The sequence below is a fragment of the Symphodus melops genome (assembly GCF_947650265.1).
Source record: "Symphodus melops genome assembly, chromosome: 17".
Taxonomy (NCBI): Eukaryota; Metazoa; Chordata; class Actinopteri; order Labriformes; family Labridae; genus Symphodus; species Symphodus melops.
Window position 1 is genome coordinate 19,406,853 of NC_136707.1, and position 17,502 is coordinate 19,424,354.

Consider the following 17,502-nt stretch of genomic DNA (forward strand, 5'->3'; position numbering starts at 1 on the left):
GGAGAGCACCCCATTGCTGGGACTGAGATGTGTGAACAGAAGCCAACATGTTCCCCACGGAAATGCTTTCCACATGAAGGAAAATGAAAATTGGGCCTTTTTATGGTACAGATTCATGTAAAAGCACCATTTCCAAAAAAGATATATGACAGATGTCCCCAGAGACACTAAGATGGATTTAATTCAGAATTAATACAGAACAAAATAACTCTTTTGAATAACATGTATCACATTACACGGCTCACCATGATCTCCACACATTGTGAGACGTTTGATTTGGAAAAACAGATGGACCATTACATTCAGTTATTCCATGTCCCGCCTACCTGAGGAAAACCTCTTCCATGGTGGTCACTGAAGCCCCGTAGCTGGCGATGCCAAGCTCCTCTCTGTTCATCTCCAGCTCAGCAAACAGCAGCTCAAACCTGTGCGACACATACACAGTGCAAAAATAATTCCAATGAAAAATGATTCTTCATCAAACTCGGTAGTAATCCTATAATAAAACAGTAGTGCTGCAACGGAGTCCAAATCTCATCGGTAAGAAGTAAAATATTAATTTTTCAGCTTGAAAAAGCCAATGAAAGCAGGTAAAAGAGAGAAATTCAAAGGCCTTAGTGAGGAGAGAGTTCCATTATATTTTTTAAAAACTGATCAGGTCGAGTATGACACACAGACACAAAAAGCCACGGTCACTATCTGTCTTTATTTTAGCAACTCAGTGTGAATGTGCCATTTTTTTAATTTAATGATCCATTTTGAAAGACTCTGTAACTTATGGGCTCCTTTCACACTGATCATTAAAAAGTAAGTCATTTTCCAAAGACCTGAGCGACTCACTTGCTGGTGCTCTCTTTGGGCAAGATGTAAGACAGCTCAGCCCCTGCGCTGCTCTCCAGTGTGGCATTAGGGACATACATGTGCACGAGGCGGGTGATCTCGGACACGTTACAAAGAGCATCTTTCACTATCACCATGTGGTATCCAGCACCTGGAGAGAAGAGGAAATCAATTATTGTAAGCATGGTGTTTATATTCCCTACTTTAATAAAGAAAGTAAAGAAAGACTTCTCCTGAGACTTATTAACTGCACCACATGCTTCTGACCTGCTGCATTTTTATCTCACCATATTTGTTCTTAAGGAAAAGCGATGACCCGCAGCACTGCAGCTCTCCTGCCGCCATGATGGCGATGCGGTCACCGAGCAGGTCGGCCTCGTCCATGAAGTGCGTGGTGAGCAGGATTGTGCGACCGCGCTTCTCCCCTTGCAGAAGGTCCCAGGTGGCACGTCGTGCTGATGGGTCCATACCTGACGTAGGCTCATCTAACATCACCACCTAGGGACACATAAAGATAGGATAAGATGTGGAGGCAGGATGGGACAAAATGAACGACAATAAAGAAGTTAAGGTTTTTTTTTACCTTGGAGTCTCCGATGAGGGCGATGCCGATAGAGAGTTTTCTCTTCATGCCTCCAGAGAGAGTTTTTGAGCGAGCGTTTCGCTTGTCCTCAAGGTTCAGGATGCGGATGATCCGGTCCACCTCATCTGGAATCTTTTCTTTAGAGTAGCCTTTCAGCTAAATGCCAAACAGATAACACACAAAATAAACAAACACTCTCCTGAAAGAAAATGTCAGCACCTGTCCGTCTTTCTGTATTCAAACATAAATAACGCTCTAAGAATTGAGCGTTTCATTTTGTAAATACCTGTGCGTAGAAGAGCAGGTGCTCTCTGACAGTTAGGTTATCAAAAAGTACGTCGTGCTGAGGACAGAGCCCCATACTGCGGCGGATCAGAGCCATGTCCTGACAGATGTCGTAGCCGTTGATGTACGCTCTGCCACTGGTGGGGGGAAACAAGCCTGCACACACAAAGGAAATCAGCTGATGGAGGATTTAGGGGATGCATTTTCACATGCATGTGTGAACGTGTGTTTATTTGCTCACCTGTCAGCATGGACAGTGTGGTGGTCTTTCCTGCACCGTTGTGTCCTAGCAGCACTGCGATTTGCCCCTCAAACATGTTCAGAGTAAGATCCCGCACAGCCTGCCGAGTCTTGTTACCCACTCTGAATTCCTGTCAACGATTTAAACCAAAACATTTCAAAGCACTTCTTGAACAACACAGTTAGGGGGCACTGTAACCTCGTTGTTTGAGTTTATGTATTTTTGGACACTTGCACAACCTGCTCTCTTGTACAGTACATGGACACACCTGTTTTTATTCTCACCTTAGCCAGATGTTTAATTTTGATCCCAGAGACGAGTCCAGCAGGCTCTTCCTCGATAAACTCTCCTTTTAGCGCCTTCTCTGCATCTTCCTCTTCTTCCTTTTCGTTAATTAAAGCCATGCGCGGACTGCTGCACCAGTATGATGGCTGCAGATAAGGGGATTGAAACAAAGTGAGACATACAATAAGGTAGCGTGTGGGGTGGGGGTTAACCATACACAGTATACACATGGATGTAGTCTCACTAACACCCCCCTTTGGTTTCTAGAAAGGTTTGATAAAGCCCAATAATGGTGGTCGCCATATTTAAAATTGTACCTCAATCTTACTTTAATGAAAGCATCCAAAGAGGCTGCTTCATGATATCAAAACAAACAGTTTAAAAAATCAGATCTGACAGTTCGAACAACAGAAAACATTCAGACAAAGAGAAACGTGTAGCAGGCGGTAAACATGAATCTGTGACATATAAATGGCCGTTTTAACATGAGAACTAATGTGGTTTCCTTGGCTTTTGCAGCCAGCCTCAAGTGGACACTTAAGTAACTGCAGTTTTAAAATAATACTGCAGTTTAAAAAACAAATAAAGTAACCTTATTTCAATGAAGCGTTATAATTACAGGATGCATCAAGGGAAGAAGAGGAACACGGTCATTCATAGAAACGCAAGAAAGAGAAAGTGGGTTGATATGATCATTGTTCTTGTACACTCTACATAAGAGCCGATTGTTTCCTGGCCAAACCTCCCTCTGTTGCACTTCCTGATGACCAGAGGCAAACCTTTCACTTTCTTTGTTAAAGGAATAACTTCTCACACCCACGCATACACATAAACCAACAAAATGGACACAAGTGCGTCAATATCTAAACCGCACCCTGCTGGACGTCTCTACAATTCCAATTCAGAGGGGAATGGGAGCGTGTGTGTTTGAAGGCACGCCACATCGGGATCAGTTGTTATACAGATACATCTTATTTGTGTTGGCTTGACAGACTTAGACACTTCCTGTTATTCTGTCTGTCTGAACCCAAAGACTTCCTTTAGCGGATAAGTTGTGACCTCTCGTTTGCTGTCCCCTCCACTACCCGTTACATCAGAGCCAGTGTCGCTGAACGCCATATATCTCTCTAATGTAGGGCAATTTTACTCTTACAAGAGACCTGAGCCTTGGCCTTGAGCTTTCAACACAGCTATAAGTGCTAAACACCGCCGTCTGTCAGCATTTGTCGACATGTTAATGAGTCTTTAACTGTAAGCCACACTGTAACAGCTGCATCAGACCCGGGTTCAAAACGTGGGAGCAGCATTTCAGGCCTTAAAACAAACACAACGAGCTGTGTTTATGGGAGTTTTTAAGCACCTGTATTATCAAGAATCATATCCATCACTAAGATCAATAAGAAAGCACATTAATGTGTCTGACTCTTGTGAAACAAAGCCTCTGATGTTTCTGTTACTTCATCTCTAAGTCTTCAAACATGAATATCTGTATGGTTCTTATATTCTTAGATACACTAATTGCAAAAACAATGTTGGATTGTATGGAGCCAGGTGAGAAAATGGCTGTAAGTTTCCGATGATTTAAGACCTCAGTAAATATGCTCATGGCGTCTTTTTGTTTAGAATTGTTAGTTTTAAATCTTCTCTCACGCAGGATGATGTTCATATTTTAAATGATGGTCCCTTTAAGAGTTAAAAATACAATGAAGCAGGATATGTTACAAAGCCTGTGATTGGGGAGGCCAAATACTGACAAATACGTAGCAATGTGCATCCAACCTGATGATCAGATATGATCCCTTTGGGCAAAAAAAAAAGTAAACAATACTATATTGATTTTAGAAGATGTGGAAAGAGAGATGAGTGCCTGTATGCATACCAGTGCAAAGAAGTAGGATGGCAGAGGCACGCCATACTCTCCAGGAAAAACTGCCTCCATGTACCACGCCACCAAGCCATACAGCACTGCGTCAAACATCAGCAAGCCCAACACCTGGGCCATGGAGAAGTCGTCATCCACCGTCACAGAGTCAAACATGTTGGACCACTGGATCCCCGTACCTACAGGGGGGGAGGAAGAGAGAAATGTAGTTTGATTTCCTAAAGCAAAACAATCGAAAACAAAATCCCCCTATCCAACAAACTCTCACCTTTGCCTTCAAACATTCCCGTGAGTTGAGCTCCCATGGCCATGGCCACGTTGGAGATGAGGCAGGCTGACACCTTCTGGGAATGGCTCAGTAGGTCGTAGCGTGGCCAGAGGAACAAATAGGGAAGGTAGCTCATGAAATAGATGAAACCGCCAGCTGCTGCAGCCACATTCGCTAAAATAAGGCAGCAAAGGAAGAAGAGGTTGAGTGTGAACAAAACATTCGAAGCCTTGAAATAACAACTCTTAACACTTTTCAGAGAGAAAAAAACAGATTGGTGTACAATCAACCATATGTGTAGACCGATGCAAACTCTTAAAGGAAACATACTATACTGGGAGAACTACTGCTGAAAGAGCCCATCACTTTCATTGGTAGAGTCGATGCATAAGTGCACTTCAGAAGAAACATAAAGGATGGAACATTTCAAAGTTGGGGAGCAATCTCACAGAGGCAACAGAAAGACTTTCAGGTGTGTTTATGAGCAGCTCGACAAGGACTCTCCTGCCCTCATGGCAGACAATGTGATGTTTTGAGCATGCATGGGCCATGGAATAATTTAAGTGCCACCACAAGGATCCAGACAACTCCAGCAGAAAAGGCTTGAAAATAAAAGCAGGCTTCGTTCTAAAAAATGATGAAGAGGGCACCGAGGGATCCTGTCATTTCTTTGCTGCATACTTCATCTGCACACGAGGTTTATTATTAACAATCTTCGTGCTCAACATGCATGTATATGTGCAGGGTTATAACAATTTCAGTACGTTCCACTGCAGTAGACACTTTTAATGACTTAAGTTAGGTTGTAAAATTAAAAGTTTGGATAATCATTAATGGAGCAGAACAAGCTGAGCTGAGACCCGTTTTTAAATATGACACTGCCGTGCCTCTGCATGTCAAAGCAAAATAGGGAAACTAGTTGTACAAGGTGAAAAGGCTAATTACATTACACAGATGATCGACTTCTAGTGTGAATAACAGAGAGAGAGAGAAATTGAACCTATCATAGTGAGCCCATGGGGGAAAGGCTCTTTAGATCACCTCCTGTGGGCGAAAGGCTTTCAAGACTGAATCCTGACCAATCAAAATCAATCAGTGTTTCTTGTGATTTTCTGAGGAACATAAACTACAGCATAAGTTCAGCGTTTGTTTGTGTTTGATTTGCAAAAGGCTTCATGAAAGCGGAGCTGGATGAGCGTGTGTAACCTAAGCTGCTCTGTCTCTGAAAAAAAAAAGACAAATGAGAGCGATGCTGCTTTGCATGAACAAACTCTGAATGAGAGCAGTGTGCAAAACGTGAAAACAATCAAACATCCTGGAAACAGAGGGACAGATTTTTAATAGCTTTCTCAGTCATCTATGTTTTTAAAGCCCAAGTTGACATTTGAAAGGATGACAGGGCTCAGGGCAAATACATTGAAGAAATCCACTACAAAGTCATTTCAAGCATTGATCTTTGGGCACCTAGAAGGATTTAGTCGATCAGTCCACTCATGCCTGAGGTCGATCACTGCAGACTGCGTCTTTAAAAGTAGTCCTTGCTGGGTTAAGAAAAACCTGGTTTTATACTTTGGAGCAGCCATGAGGAGGAAGCGAAGCAAACACACACCAGACACATCAACAGGGTTGTGTAAAAGGCAGCAGACTGAACACATGGTGAGTGTTCAGAGAGGAAACACACCTCGGGAGAAGAAGGTACTGATCATGAAGCTGAAGTTGATGGTGGTCACGGCGAAGACGAGCAGAAAGACAAACACAAGCGTGGGGTCACTGTAGCTCAGCACTGCTCCGTTCGGGCTCACCTGAAACAGACAAACATGAAGATACAATGAATGACACGGAACCGTTTCACCGTTTTCTTTACGGCTATTTTTATTTTATTTACTGTCGGCTCCTCTTTTTGTAGCCATTGTAAAGCGCTGCCTTTCATTGCTGAATAATAACTGGAGTTCCGCTGAAGCTCAAGATATCTACATATGATTACAGCAGGTATGTTCACATTACTGGAGCTACAGTTTACTTGTCCAAGAGGCCTGAGAGACGTGCTGGAATGTGTTTTATCTAACAGGCATTCATCCAAATAATCTCACCTTGATACAGAGAAGGAGAGTGACCAAAAACACTGAAATGGAGAGGAAGAGGAAAAACATGAGGAACCAGGCGCTCCAGTGGAGCCAGTTACTGAGACCCATCATCCTCATGTACTCCTGAAATGCACAAGAACAGCAGAAAATGATCAGTGAGGCGGTCCGCTTGTGTATGTTCTCACTTTGGCCCAAAGAACAGTCCACCAAAACAAACCTTCAGCTTCTTTTCCTTCTCCTGCACCACAGCCCGAACTATGTTGAGTGAAGTGTATGTAAAGCTGAGCACCAGCAGTAGAGGCAGTTGGTTCTGAATGGCCAGGATGAAGACGTCATAAATAAAGGGCGGGTAAGGAAATCTGGACAGGACCACTCTGATCTGTCGCAGCAGAGGGGAAGCTGCCGTTCTGTTGTACGAGATCATGATGGCTCGATCCACTGCATGCTGCACAGCCAGGAATCCCTCCCGGAAGTAACCTTTTTGGAATAACATAATTCAACCATTTATCAGTCATTGTATCATCATTAGAGTCTGAAAAGTAAACTCAGATTGACAAAACCACGTTCAGATTGACATTTTCGCTTTTCTTTCAAACTGCTGAAGAGGAAGAAGAAAAGTGGAGCTGCAGTCAGGACTCAATATGCATGTGGAGGTTGGAAATCCATATTCATGCAACTCTAAAAGCTTCTATTATGCTGCAAGAAAGACTTTATCTTTTGAAGCACACCTCTCTATGCCATTACAGTTAACCCTTTACTTCAGAACGTCATTATAAAAAATTAAAAAATATTTAAAAAAAAGGGGTTTAGGGCTGATTGAGGAGAGAACTGTAATTACTCAAGTAATCATCTCATTACCTCATTATCTGATCTTATTTATTTTTCTTCTTATTATTGTTGTTGATATTTAATGTTTACCTTTGTACAAAGAGAGCACAGTCTATCAGAGTTAAAGTCCTTGTGTGTAAAACATACCGGGCCATTAAAGCTGATTCTGGGATAATTTAACCTTGACAGTGAGGGCCCGGGTGTCTAATTGGATCAAATCTCGAAATCATGTTGTTCAATCACAACCCTGTAATCCAATTAAAACCTTCAGCCTGTGATGTAAACTCATGAGTAGGTTTTGGAGGTTTCTGTCCAGATTACAGGAACAACATGTTGGTAAACTTTACAGGAGATCAATCAACACAATATTTCTTCGATGATGTTAACACTTTACACATTAGCTCTCGGATTGCTAAAATGCTCCAGTGAAATGGTTAACAAAGCTGACGGAGTATGAAAAAATGTGACATTTTGCCTCCATACATGAATTCACTTTATGGCTGTTAGTATCAGACGTGTGATATTTAATTCAAAGCAGATGTAAGAAACGATCAGTTAGTTTGGATTTCAGTGCTCCCCTTTGGATGAAGCATTTACTATTAAAAGCCATTTAGAGTAGTTTGTAATCCCTCGAAGTCCCTATCTTGAGAAGGCTGATCCTGTCCAGTTTTACTTGGAGAAATTCAAAGAAGGATAGTCTCGTCCTACATAGACAAAAAGAGGATTCTTCTTCTCCAGATGAAACCTTCTGAGCAGCTGTGCTCTGCAGGATCAAAAGTGAGACAGAGTTTAGTATTCTGTATTTGATGGCTCCATAACAGAGCTTGACACCTCTTAAAAGCCCAACAAAGGAGGCGGGGGCACAAGGCATCACTGCCAAAAGTAGACAACACAGATCACGCCAAAGATGTGTAAGGCAGCGGTTGCCATGGAAACACCTCCTGAAGCGAGGCCTAATGCTCCAGAGTAGTGGGAGAGCGAGAGAGCTTTTTATCAATCACACTCCCTCTCTTTCTGGCACCTATGTAATATTTCTAATGTGGGCGGCTCCACCACGAAATGTGAAGATTTAATGTCAGACTATAAAAACTGTGACGAAGGTTTAGTAGCAATAAAGCAGACAGGGTGTGTTGGTTTGCAAGACTGTAAAAGTGGCAGAAGACGAGACGGATCATCAGGTAGACGGAGACGGGAGTCCTCACCTGGTGTGCCTCCATCCTTGTCGTACTGCTCCCTCGGCCCTGGCAGCTGAAAGAGTGGAAATAGGCTGAGCGTGTGCCAGTCCAGGTCGCTGTTCGGGTTCAGCTCCGACTTCTCCTTGGCTGGGGCGTTGCGTGGGGTGAAGGTGAACCGCAGATGGTAGCCCACCTGTACACGAGTGTGCAGAGAGGGGACAGAGAGTCAGGAGGGGTTGGGAGGTGGGTTAGATCACAAATCAAAAAAAGAAAAAAGAAAAAAAGAAAGCTACTTATTTTGTTCACTGTCCCTGATTGAAATAAACGATAAAAGTAAATTACACAAAATGTTGTTTTTCATGCTACACAAGATGAAACGTTTCACTACAGCTAGTTATAATGATGTTAAATCAGCTAAGCCCTCTTCCACTTTCACTGCACTCATGAAGACGTCCTGACATTGTGCGAGTGGGATACATGTGGGAACACAAGCTGTCAAATGTGTTCCCACCGACTTCTTCAAAAATGTCCTCATACATGTTGTTGAGGTGTTTATACATAACGGGGGGCTTTTTCCTGCTCTCTCCTGTTTGTGCACGCACAACCCAACCGAGCCCCTCACCTAAATCCACTGGAGTATAAAGCTGTGAGAGTGTGCACAGCATAGATAATCACCCACTGTGACATATGTGACGGTAAAATTAATGATCAGGGTTTGGCTAGAAACTGTTACAGGGGCTTCAAGTTACATCGTGCTGTTGCGTTTTGTTATAAAACTGACCGAAACACAAGCTTTTCTCTTTAAGCTTGAGACTCTTTATTCTATTTTTAAACCAGACAATGGCCAGAAAACAACTTCTTGACTAGCAAACAATCAGTTGTTGAAGGAGGAGAACAACCTGTAATACTGGAAAAACATGTAATGGATTTAAAGCATTACCTTCTTTTTACTCAAAGACAAAAGCTGTGTGTTGGAAAGTATTTTAAAGCCCTCTAATTATTCAAGGCAGGATTAGCATGGTATGTTTCAGCTCAGTGTTCCTAAAGAAGTTATAACTCTCCTTCGGTGTGTGTGTGTGTGTGTGTGTGAGAGAGACACTGCGTTTGTATTCAGCCTCTCACTTTAACAGGCAGCGGTTCATCGTCGTGGGTGAAAGGGTGCTCGAACACCACAGCAGCCAGAATCTTCCCTGACTGCGGGTCATTCCTCACAAAGTCCTCAAACTGCTCCTCTGTCTCAAAGCCACGCACTGTGGAAAGAAACACACACAAACGCACACACACACACACACACACACACACACACAAAAATCACATTAGCTGCAGTGTGGTATTCATCTCACGTACATGTGTTTTCATGGCTGTCTCATTGGCCGACCTTGGTGCTCCTGCTTATTCTCCCTGATTGTCAGGAAGTTTGGTGAGATGCTGACGGCATCCTGAATTAAAAATTATATCTTCAACCCGACAGGTCAAATTCCCTCAAAAGAGTTCACCCACTTACTGTGCATGCTTCTTGACATGGCTGCTTTATTGCAGATAAAGACAAGAGAAATAAACAACAAAGAAAGACACAGCCGAACACCAACAATATGACAGACAGCGAGAAACCGGTCGAAATAAAACAACGAGGAGAATTATAACAGATCCGCCTCTTTTCACTTCTGATTATATTTCTTCTTTCTTTCTTAAAGCTCGATTTCGTAACTGCAGTTTTTTTTATTCCTCTTATCGAGCAGACATGCAGGTATTCTGAGTCGGACAAAAGGAAGCCGATGTTACACAGCGGTCCTCGGGTTAAACCGAGGTCAGTCCCATTAAAGTAAACAACCGTATGGAGACATTCAGAGGGCACAGAGGGAGCACAGCCAGCTGCCAAACACAAACACTTATGTGCATTTCTAGAATGACTACAAACCCCCCCAATGATGAGGAAAGTCCATCCTCTCTGTTTTTTATTCTCTGCTCCACTTTTCAGAAAATGTCTGCTCAAACAGGCCGTCTGGAAATGTTCCCGCCTTCGTATTTTTAAGACTAAATGGTCACTACTTGCTCATGTAAAGGACAAATTCAGCAAAGCGATAAGAGGCACCGCTTTGTCCACAGGGGTCGCCAAAAACGACACAAAGTGAACATTTTTCAGGAGAGCGCTAAAAGATTCAGCACCAGTGACAACCAACGTGTGAACTGTTTAAGTAATAACTAGCTTAACTAACTAGTAATGCATGAGGCGCTAAAATAAATAATTCACTGTTAGAAGAATTGATTGCTAGCTCTAAACAGTGTAGTACAGTAAAGTTCAACAGGCTGATTGTATGCTTCTTAAATGTGCTCATTTCAATCGCAGGGTAAAGTTTAGATTAAAGGACGGCTGTTAATCTTTTAAACACCCTCAACAAGAAGACAGTCACAAGTGGTAGAGTTTGTGGTGGTTGATATACCTGCAGCTTCAGGCAATTAAGGCTGGCAAACCCTGGTTTGATTATGTGTTACATAATAAGCTCGGTTTATTTGTATTTAGAGTTAAAGCTTCCCAGACAGGCGGGTCTGCACAACAGATTAACATCTCTCCTTTATTAAGCAACCAAAGATTGATATTACACAATGTAGGCTGTCTCAGTTCATAAAACACTGTTTCTCAATCGACTCCGTGACACATAAAGCAGCAGTTTCAACAGCTTCCACCTTCACACTGTATCTCTTTTTTGTTTGATCCCAGGGCTGTTTGAATGTGTAAAACTCTGAAATATCAAAGGGCTTTTAAAAGGCATTCAGATTCATCTGTTGAACAGGATCCTTCATTTTATTCAGAGCAAGAGGTCACCTTTTTTGTGTTTTTCAGTGCGCATGACATACGAAACCCCCCCCCCCCCCCCCAACACCTTCCTCTCTGAACGCTGAATTATTCATGAATGGCTGAGCTGGGATCTCACAAAGCAAGACAACGTGCAGGTCACACATCTACCTGCTGCTCTCTTTCTGCTGCTGGTTTACTGTGAATCTGTGAAGCAAAACGAATATGGAAACAGCTTGTTTACACTGTGGAGGATTTGTTTGGATAACTGGTCGTGCAGAAGTGTGTGTGTGTGTGTGTTTCATCTGTACGAGCTCGGCTGATACAGTCTGACACCAGAGCAGGGTGTGGCCTGTTTGCTCTCCTGAGAGCTGTGTCAAGAGGAACCAGTATTCCCAGCTGTGACCCAGTTTACAGTCAGTATCTGGGCTGTAGTATTTAGTAGTAGGTAATGTAAATATTCATCTTTTCAGCTGTGAAATCCAGATTGCTTGAGTGACAGCAGAATACTTAATCGTAAGCATTTCTGAAATATGAGGATTTTAGGATTTCTTTAAGTAAAAGCAATTTTTTTTAAAAATTATTTCAATTGACAAATAACATCAAAATGACACTGATGGTAAACATCTTTTTATACCTTCCTGTACGTCTTTAAAACCTCTATGAACACCGTGAGGTGTGACCGATGAGGGATATTTGGGGCCACATTTACACATTTATTGCACTGATCTCTCCAATGCATTTATCAAACACTTGAGGAAAAGAAATAATGACGACCTGGTCACTACACTGGAAAGTAACTGCACATGTAGGATCATCACCGCTTGAAACTCTGAAAGGTGATGATGTTTGTGATCCACAAAGCACAGGTGGAAGAGCGTTGATAGTTTCATACAATGATACTCAAATGAAATGCTATTTGACTGGTGAATAAATCTCATCATAAAGAAGCTTTAAATATGAATACAGAATTTAGAGAATAACACGAGTTCCTTTGGGAGTTCATGTGTCAGTCACATTTAGTATTGTGTTCAGTGAGTACCGTAAATTCCGTACTATTGAGCGCACCTGGATATAAGCCGCACCGGCTAAAAATAAGTAAATCAATGTATTTGTACATATATAAGCCGCACTTGATTATAAGCCGCAGGTGTCCACGCTATAACAAGAGCCATTTACACAGACGTAGGCTACCGGTAACATCCGCAAATACTGTAGCGTCCGTACGGACGTTAAAGGACGACGAGAGCGTTCAAATAATAACTTTTACTTAACCCGATCACTGTCGGCCGTGACCACGCCGTTTACAGCCGAGAGCAACACATAACTTGCCGTAACAATCCAACTCTCTCCCCCAGCGTTCTCTCATACAGCCACTCAACACGTTCGCGCTGGTGCATTCACTGACTCTCCACATAATCGGAATTATGAACACATTATCAACTACTGACTTTACAACATGAACTGTTACAATACGAAGCCTAGCCGACGGTGTCTGTAACATGGCTGATGAAAAAGATGACCGTAATATATTTCACAAGAAAAAGTCCATCCATTCACTGCCTCAGAATGACTTCATTACTCACTTCCTCAGTCTCTGTTGTCGCTGTCAGTGTCATCTTAACGTGCAGCAGCTCTGTTAGCTTCTTTGACAGCCAGGTCGATCGCCTTTAACTTGAAAGCTACATCATATGTATTTCTCCGTGTGTTTTCCATCATGAGGGTGCGTGCATGAAGCGCAAAATGACTGATATTAAGATCCGACGTGACGAAGTCAAATGTTTTTGCGGCAGAAGCTCATTGTCCCCCATAAAAAATCCATGCATTAGCCGCACCGGAGTAGAAGCCGCAGTGCTCGAAGTGTGAGAAAAAAGTAGCGGCTTATAGTCCGGAATTTACGGTAATTGTTTTCAGTTTTATGGAATAATCTGCTTAAACTGCGTTCAAACTAGTGTGAGAAATGTTTGAAATTCTTCAGAGCAAAGTCATATTTAAAGGAATAGTTTTGATATTTTCGGGAATGTGTTTCAGACTTTAAAGTCAAAATAAAAGCTAAAGTCAACCTGTTAGCTTTGCTTCTGATCAGGACCGTAAACGGGAGGAATCCACTCGCGCGTGAGTCCGTCTAAAACCACAAACTTTTCTTTCTGTAAGTCGGTGTTTGAAGACATCAAAGTAAGAGAAGAAAAGGTTTAAATATATAATCAGGTAGATTTTGTTACCTTTTACCAAGTCATGCTACTGTTCCTCCTCTTCGAATTTGCATGCTAACTTAAGCTTCATGGCTGTTCGCTGTAGACTTTGATTAACATGACAGGCCCTGACGTTGTATTGATCTTTACTTCAAGCAAAAAGTGTTTGTTTCCCCCCCCCAAAAATAATCCAACGATTTCACTGAAAACCAGAACTGCCAATACAAGAAATCAAGTAACTGGAGAGAGTGGTGTGTAACTGAATAGCTACTGTCGATTCATCTTTATAGCACTGTTTTCTGGTTTTGTGTGACCTACCTGAGGAGAGGAAGAGACTCCCTCGCACGTACTCTGCCACCTGACGCACGGCGCTGGAGTTACTGGGCACATAAGCCAGCTGTAATTGTGTGAAGTAGCCTTTGGGTAGCCTGTCCACGGAGTAGCTCTCATAATTGGTGGCGTTTGGGTTGTCCTTAAAAGGAACCTTCTGACGTAGCACAATGAGGATTCCAGAGAAGAGCAGGGGCAGGAGGATCTCCACCAGAGTGACCAGGATTTGACGTTTCTGTAGAGCAGTGATAGAGGCGATCTGTCATTCAGGGTTTGAAGAAAACGTTCTACATTCTTGACTTGGTCTTGACGTGGTCATGATTCCTAAATGTCTTGAACCAGTCTCTCATACCTTGTTCTTGGTCTTGACTTATTTCAAACAGCTTGACTCGATAGAAATAACAATAGATTTCCTTTATAATGCCTCCCTATACAGAACACTTTTCTAAAATGGTCTATACTTACTGTTACATGATTAACATATCGCTGTTGAATAAACAAGGACGAGTCAATGACAACGTTTAAGAGTATAATCATTTCGAAATGAGAACAGTTTTCCAAGGACTCGTTAAAACAGCTGAATGACCCATATCAGGACTGTGCTGTTTCCTTACAGCAGGCTTTTACAGGCCCAATGATGTCAGCACTTTGCAAAAAAAAGGTTGAATGTAGCAAAGCATCACAGTTTCAGTGATGAACATGCACTGCACTTTGTTACTGTTATGCGGCCGATTTTGGCCGAGCAACAGCGAGACAGTATTTTTCCTGCCTGCTCTTAATGGAGTCTGTGAAATCTCTCCGGACGACCACAACTGGAAGAGCAGCGAGTGGATAAAAATCTGCTGGAGCGACTACAACTCAGCAGGCATGATCTGAAGCAGACAGCCTACATCTCTTGCATGAATAGCTGCAGGGTTGTGCAATGATCAACTGATATTAAAGCTATGCAAGTTTCCATGCGGTGCAACTCACTGGCACCGTTTGGAGAAAAGAATTCTCTCCAATCTTCTGTAAACTCAGCTAAAAGCCCGACACTGATAAAGTTGTTTTTCATGCAGAGCTGCTAGTATAGCAGGCCGAGTCTCTGTGGGAGGTTTACAGTGATGGTATGGTGTTGAGCCAGCCTAACATGTTTACTGACTTTTAAAAACAGTAGGAGCAAAGGGTCAGAAATGTTTTACCTTACCTTAGCTTTTTAAATGTGTGTCTTTATTATATGTAGGATTCATTGATTGCTCTTAACCTTAACACCACTTTATATTTAAGCATTTAACATGTTTTTTTTAGTTTTTAGCTCAGTTTTTTTTGGTTTGTTCAAGTTTGCATAAACATATATACTGTACTGATGTTTGCTGTACTCGGGCGGCAATATAAAATAGATAAGCGTTTAGTTTGCATGCCTCATGTAGATAGTAAGAAGAAGACAGTCTCTCTCTCTCCTCTCTCTCTCTCTCTCTCTCTCCTTGATTTTCAACTGTGTCAACTGTCCTTTCTCTCAAATAAAGGCATATATCAAATAAAAACAAATAAAATAGATACTTCTGTGTAATATTATTGCCACTGATGAACACGCAAGAAGCATCAATATTATTCACGTTGGAAGCAAATGTCTGTTTTGTAACGTGGATCTTTAAATCAACAATGAGAAAGTGGACGTGTTGTTTATTGCTCAAGATGTTTGTGACAATGACCTCAAGAAAAAAAAAAAGATATGAACAGTGATTTCCCCTTCAGATAGCCATATAAGGCTGTGACAGCAACCAAAGCGTTGACCTAGCTGGAACCTGTGACACAACAACAGTGCAGCCCTGCTGTATATTAATCAGATCAATATGTTTCCAAGTGGCTGGGTACCATCACCAGTCGATGGAAACTAAATGTTAGTCAGGTTTTTGTATTTATGATTCCCCATGAAGCTATAACTTCACACACACTGCCATGAAGGCGTCTGCTCTATAAACACGACTGCCTTTAATTAAACAATGTTGAAACAATGTCAGCACCTAATAAGGAATCAAACGAGCTGGGTGAAGATTAACCTTGTAACAACTCACCTGCTGAAGATAGTTCTTCCACACCAGCAGTCTGAATTGTCGTATGATAGCCATTTTGATCGGTACACACTCTAGTCAGCCCTCTACAGCGGCTGGAGAGACAGAAACAGAGAGGTTTGTGATGTTGTACGCTGCTGTAAGTTCACTTTTGGACACATTTATTTTTGTTTGTGTTGTCCAAAAATTCTGACAACCCCCCCCCCCCTCTTAAGTTTCTGTTAAGCAAAAAACCCAAAAAAGAGAAGTGAAATTAATCTATGTGTCGTATCACAATGAGCATCATGTTCAACTTATGACTTATCAAAAACCCTGCACAAAGTGGACGCCGTGGAAAAAAAAAACACCATAAGAATTGGAAGCAAGTTTTACAAGTATAACAAGAACGATATCAGCTCGCATTTACTTCAGGTGGAAAGGGGAGAAAACATGAGCGAGAGATAAAAAGCAGGTCAATGACATCTACATAATCCAACAGTTTGACAAGTCAGTGGATTTCATTTCTTTGTGTGTATAAAAGGAAATGGGAAACACAGATGTCTCTATAGGTGACATAATAGTTTACAAACTTAAAAAAACAGCTGCATTTGTATTTAGCAGTGACATTCACAGGTAACCACTGGGGACCGTCAGTCAGTAAGGGGGGGGGGGGAATCAATGAATGTGAAGATCAATATAAAAGTTTATAGACACTCTAGGCTTTGTTAGCCTCATGGGAGTTTAATTTCACAGCACTCAGTTCATTAATGTAATAAAACAGGTCATTCAAGGACTGTCTAAATTTCACACTGGTGCCATTCATGTCTGAGAAACTACATCCCTTCCATGCTGTATTATGGGTCATCCGGATGTATTATCCGTGTAATTTAATCCATAAAACCATGTGCTACATACCTAGAGAGATTATTCCTTTACTAGTTTGTTCCAAATAAAGGAAAATACACACAAGCAGGCCATTACAGACGTGAACCTTTTCCTTACTGCTGAGAAACCGCCTTGCTCTTCTCTGATTGGTCCGCCACAGCATTTTGAAGTTTCTGATTGGACAGTGAACCTGCCCTTCAATCCCTAAGGATTCTGATGAATGCTAATGATGAAGCGGAGGGACAAAGCTAGGTATAACAGCTCGCTTTGGGAACTTTTTTTTTCAATTAACACACTTTTAACAAGGACATGTAGTCAAACGATGTCGCTCACTAGTGATTTATTAGGTAAATGTTTGAAATTACCTCAGCAGAGAGCAGGTTTCGTCATATGAACTTCACAAGCCGTGGGTCCCTCTTTCCTGGGAGGTGAAAACAATTCCTCCTTTTAGTGTCAGACCGACAACAAAAACCATCACAACGGGGCTTCTTCTCTCTCCGCCGACACTGTCAAGGCTCGGTTAGCATTAGTTCAAGCTCAGGGCGCCCGCAGCCGGCCAGTTTTTTTTTATCACCTCCTTCCTCTAACAAGGCGATGACTTTGCAGCAGCCGCGGCAGGATAAGCTCGTGAACTCATCGTGCAAAACGCAGCGACAACCGTCAACAAAACACGTCACGTGACCTCCGTGGAGCGGGGTGTCACGTGATTCGAACAGCTGGGTCTGTTTTTTCGCTATTCCCCCCCCAAATTCCCATCCTCTACGTTTTTTGATTTTGGAATGAATTCAAACATGAATAAC

General features: G+C 42.2%; 1 protein-coding gene across 1 annotated transcript in view; it reads right to left on the reverse strand.

Moving 5' to 3' along the window:
- The window catches only part of abca3b (ATP-binding cassette, sub-family A (ABC1), member 3b), a 32,855-nt gene extending 15,466 nt beyond the window's left edge, over positions 1-17,389 (reverse strand). Inside the window, exons 1-17 of the mRNA XM_079366063.1 lie at positions 17,068-17,389; positions 15,842-15,933; positions 13,776-14,022; positions 9,594-9,721; positions 8,499-8,664; positions 6,686-6,945; positions 6,475-6,591; positions 6,066-6,186; positions 4,385-4,558; positions 4,114-4,295; positions 2,234-2,380; positions 1,950-2,079; positions 1,710-1,864; positions 1,424-1,579; positions 1,128-1,338; positions 841-991; positions 327-425 (exon numbers count right to left, since the gene is read on the reverse strand). Coding sequence (XP_079222189.1) covers positions 327-425; positions 841-991; positions 1,128-1,338; positions 1,424-1,579; positions 1,710-1,864; positions 1,950-2,079; positions 2,234-2,380; positions 4,114-4,295; positions 4,385-4,558; positions 6,066-6,186; positions 6,475-6,591; positions 6,686-6,945; positions 8,499-8,664; positions 9,594-9,721; positions 13,776-14,022; positions 15,842-15,895 — 2,498 coding nt within the window. The 5' untranslated portion in view covers positions 15,896-15,933; positions 17,068-17,389. The remainder of the gene's footprint in view (positions 1-326; positions 426-840; positions 992-1,127; positions 1,339-1,423; positions 1,580-1,709; positions 1,865-1,949; positions 2,080-2,233; positions 2,381-4,113; positions 4,296-4,384; positions 4,559-6,065; positions 6,187-6,474; positions 6,592-6,685; positions 6,946-8,498; positions 8,665-9,593; positions 9,722-13,775; positions 14,023-15,841; positions 15,934-17,067) is intronic.
- Positions 17,390-17,502: the final 113 nt, after the last annotated feature.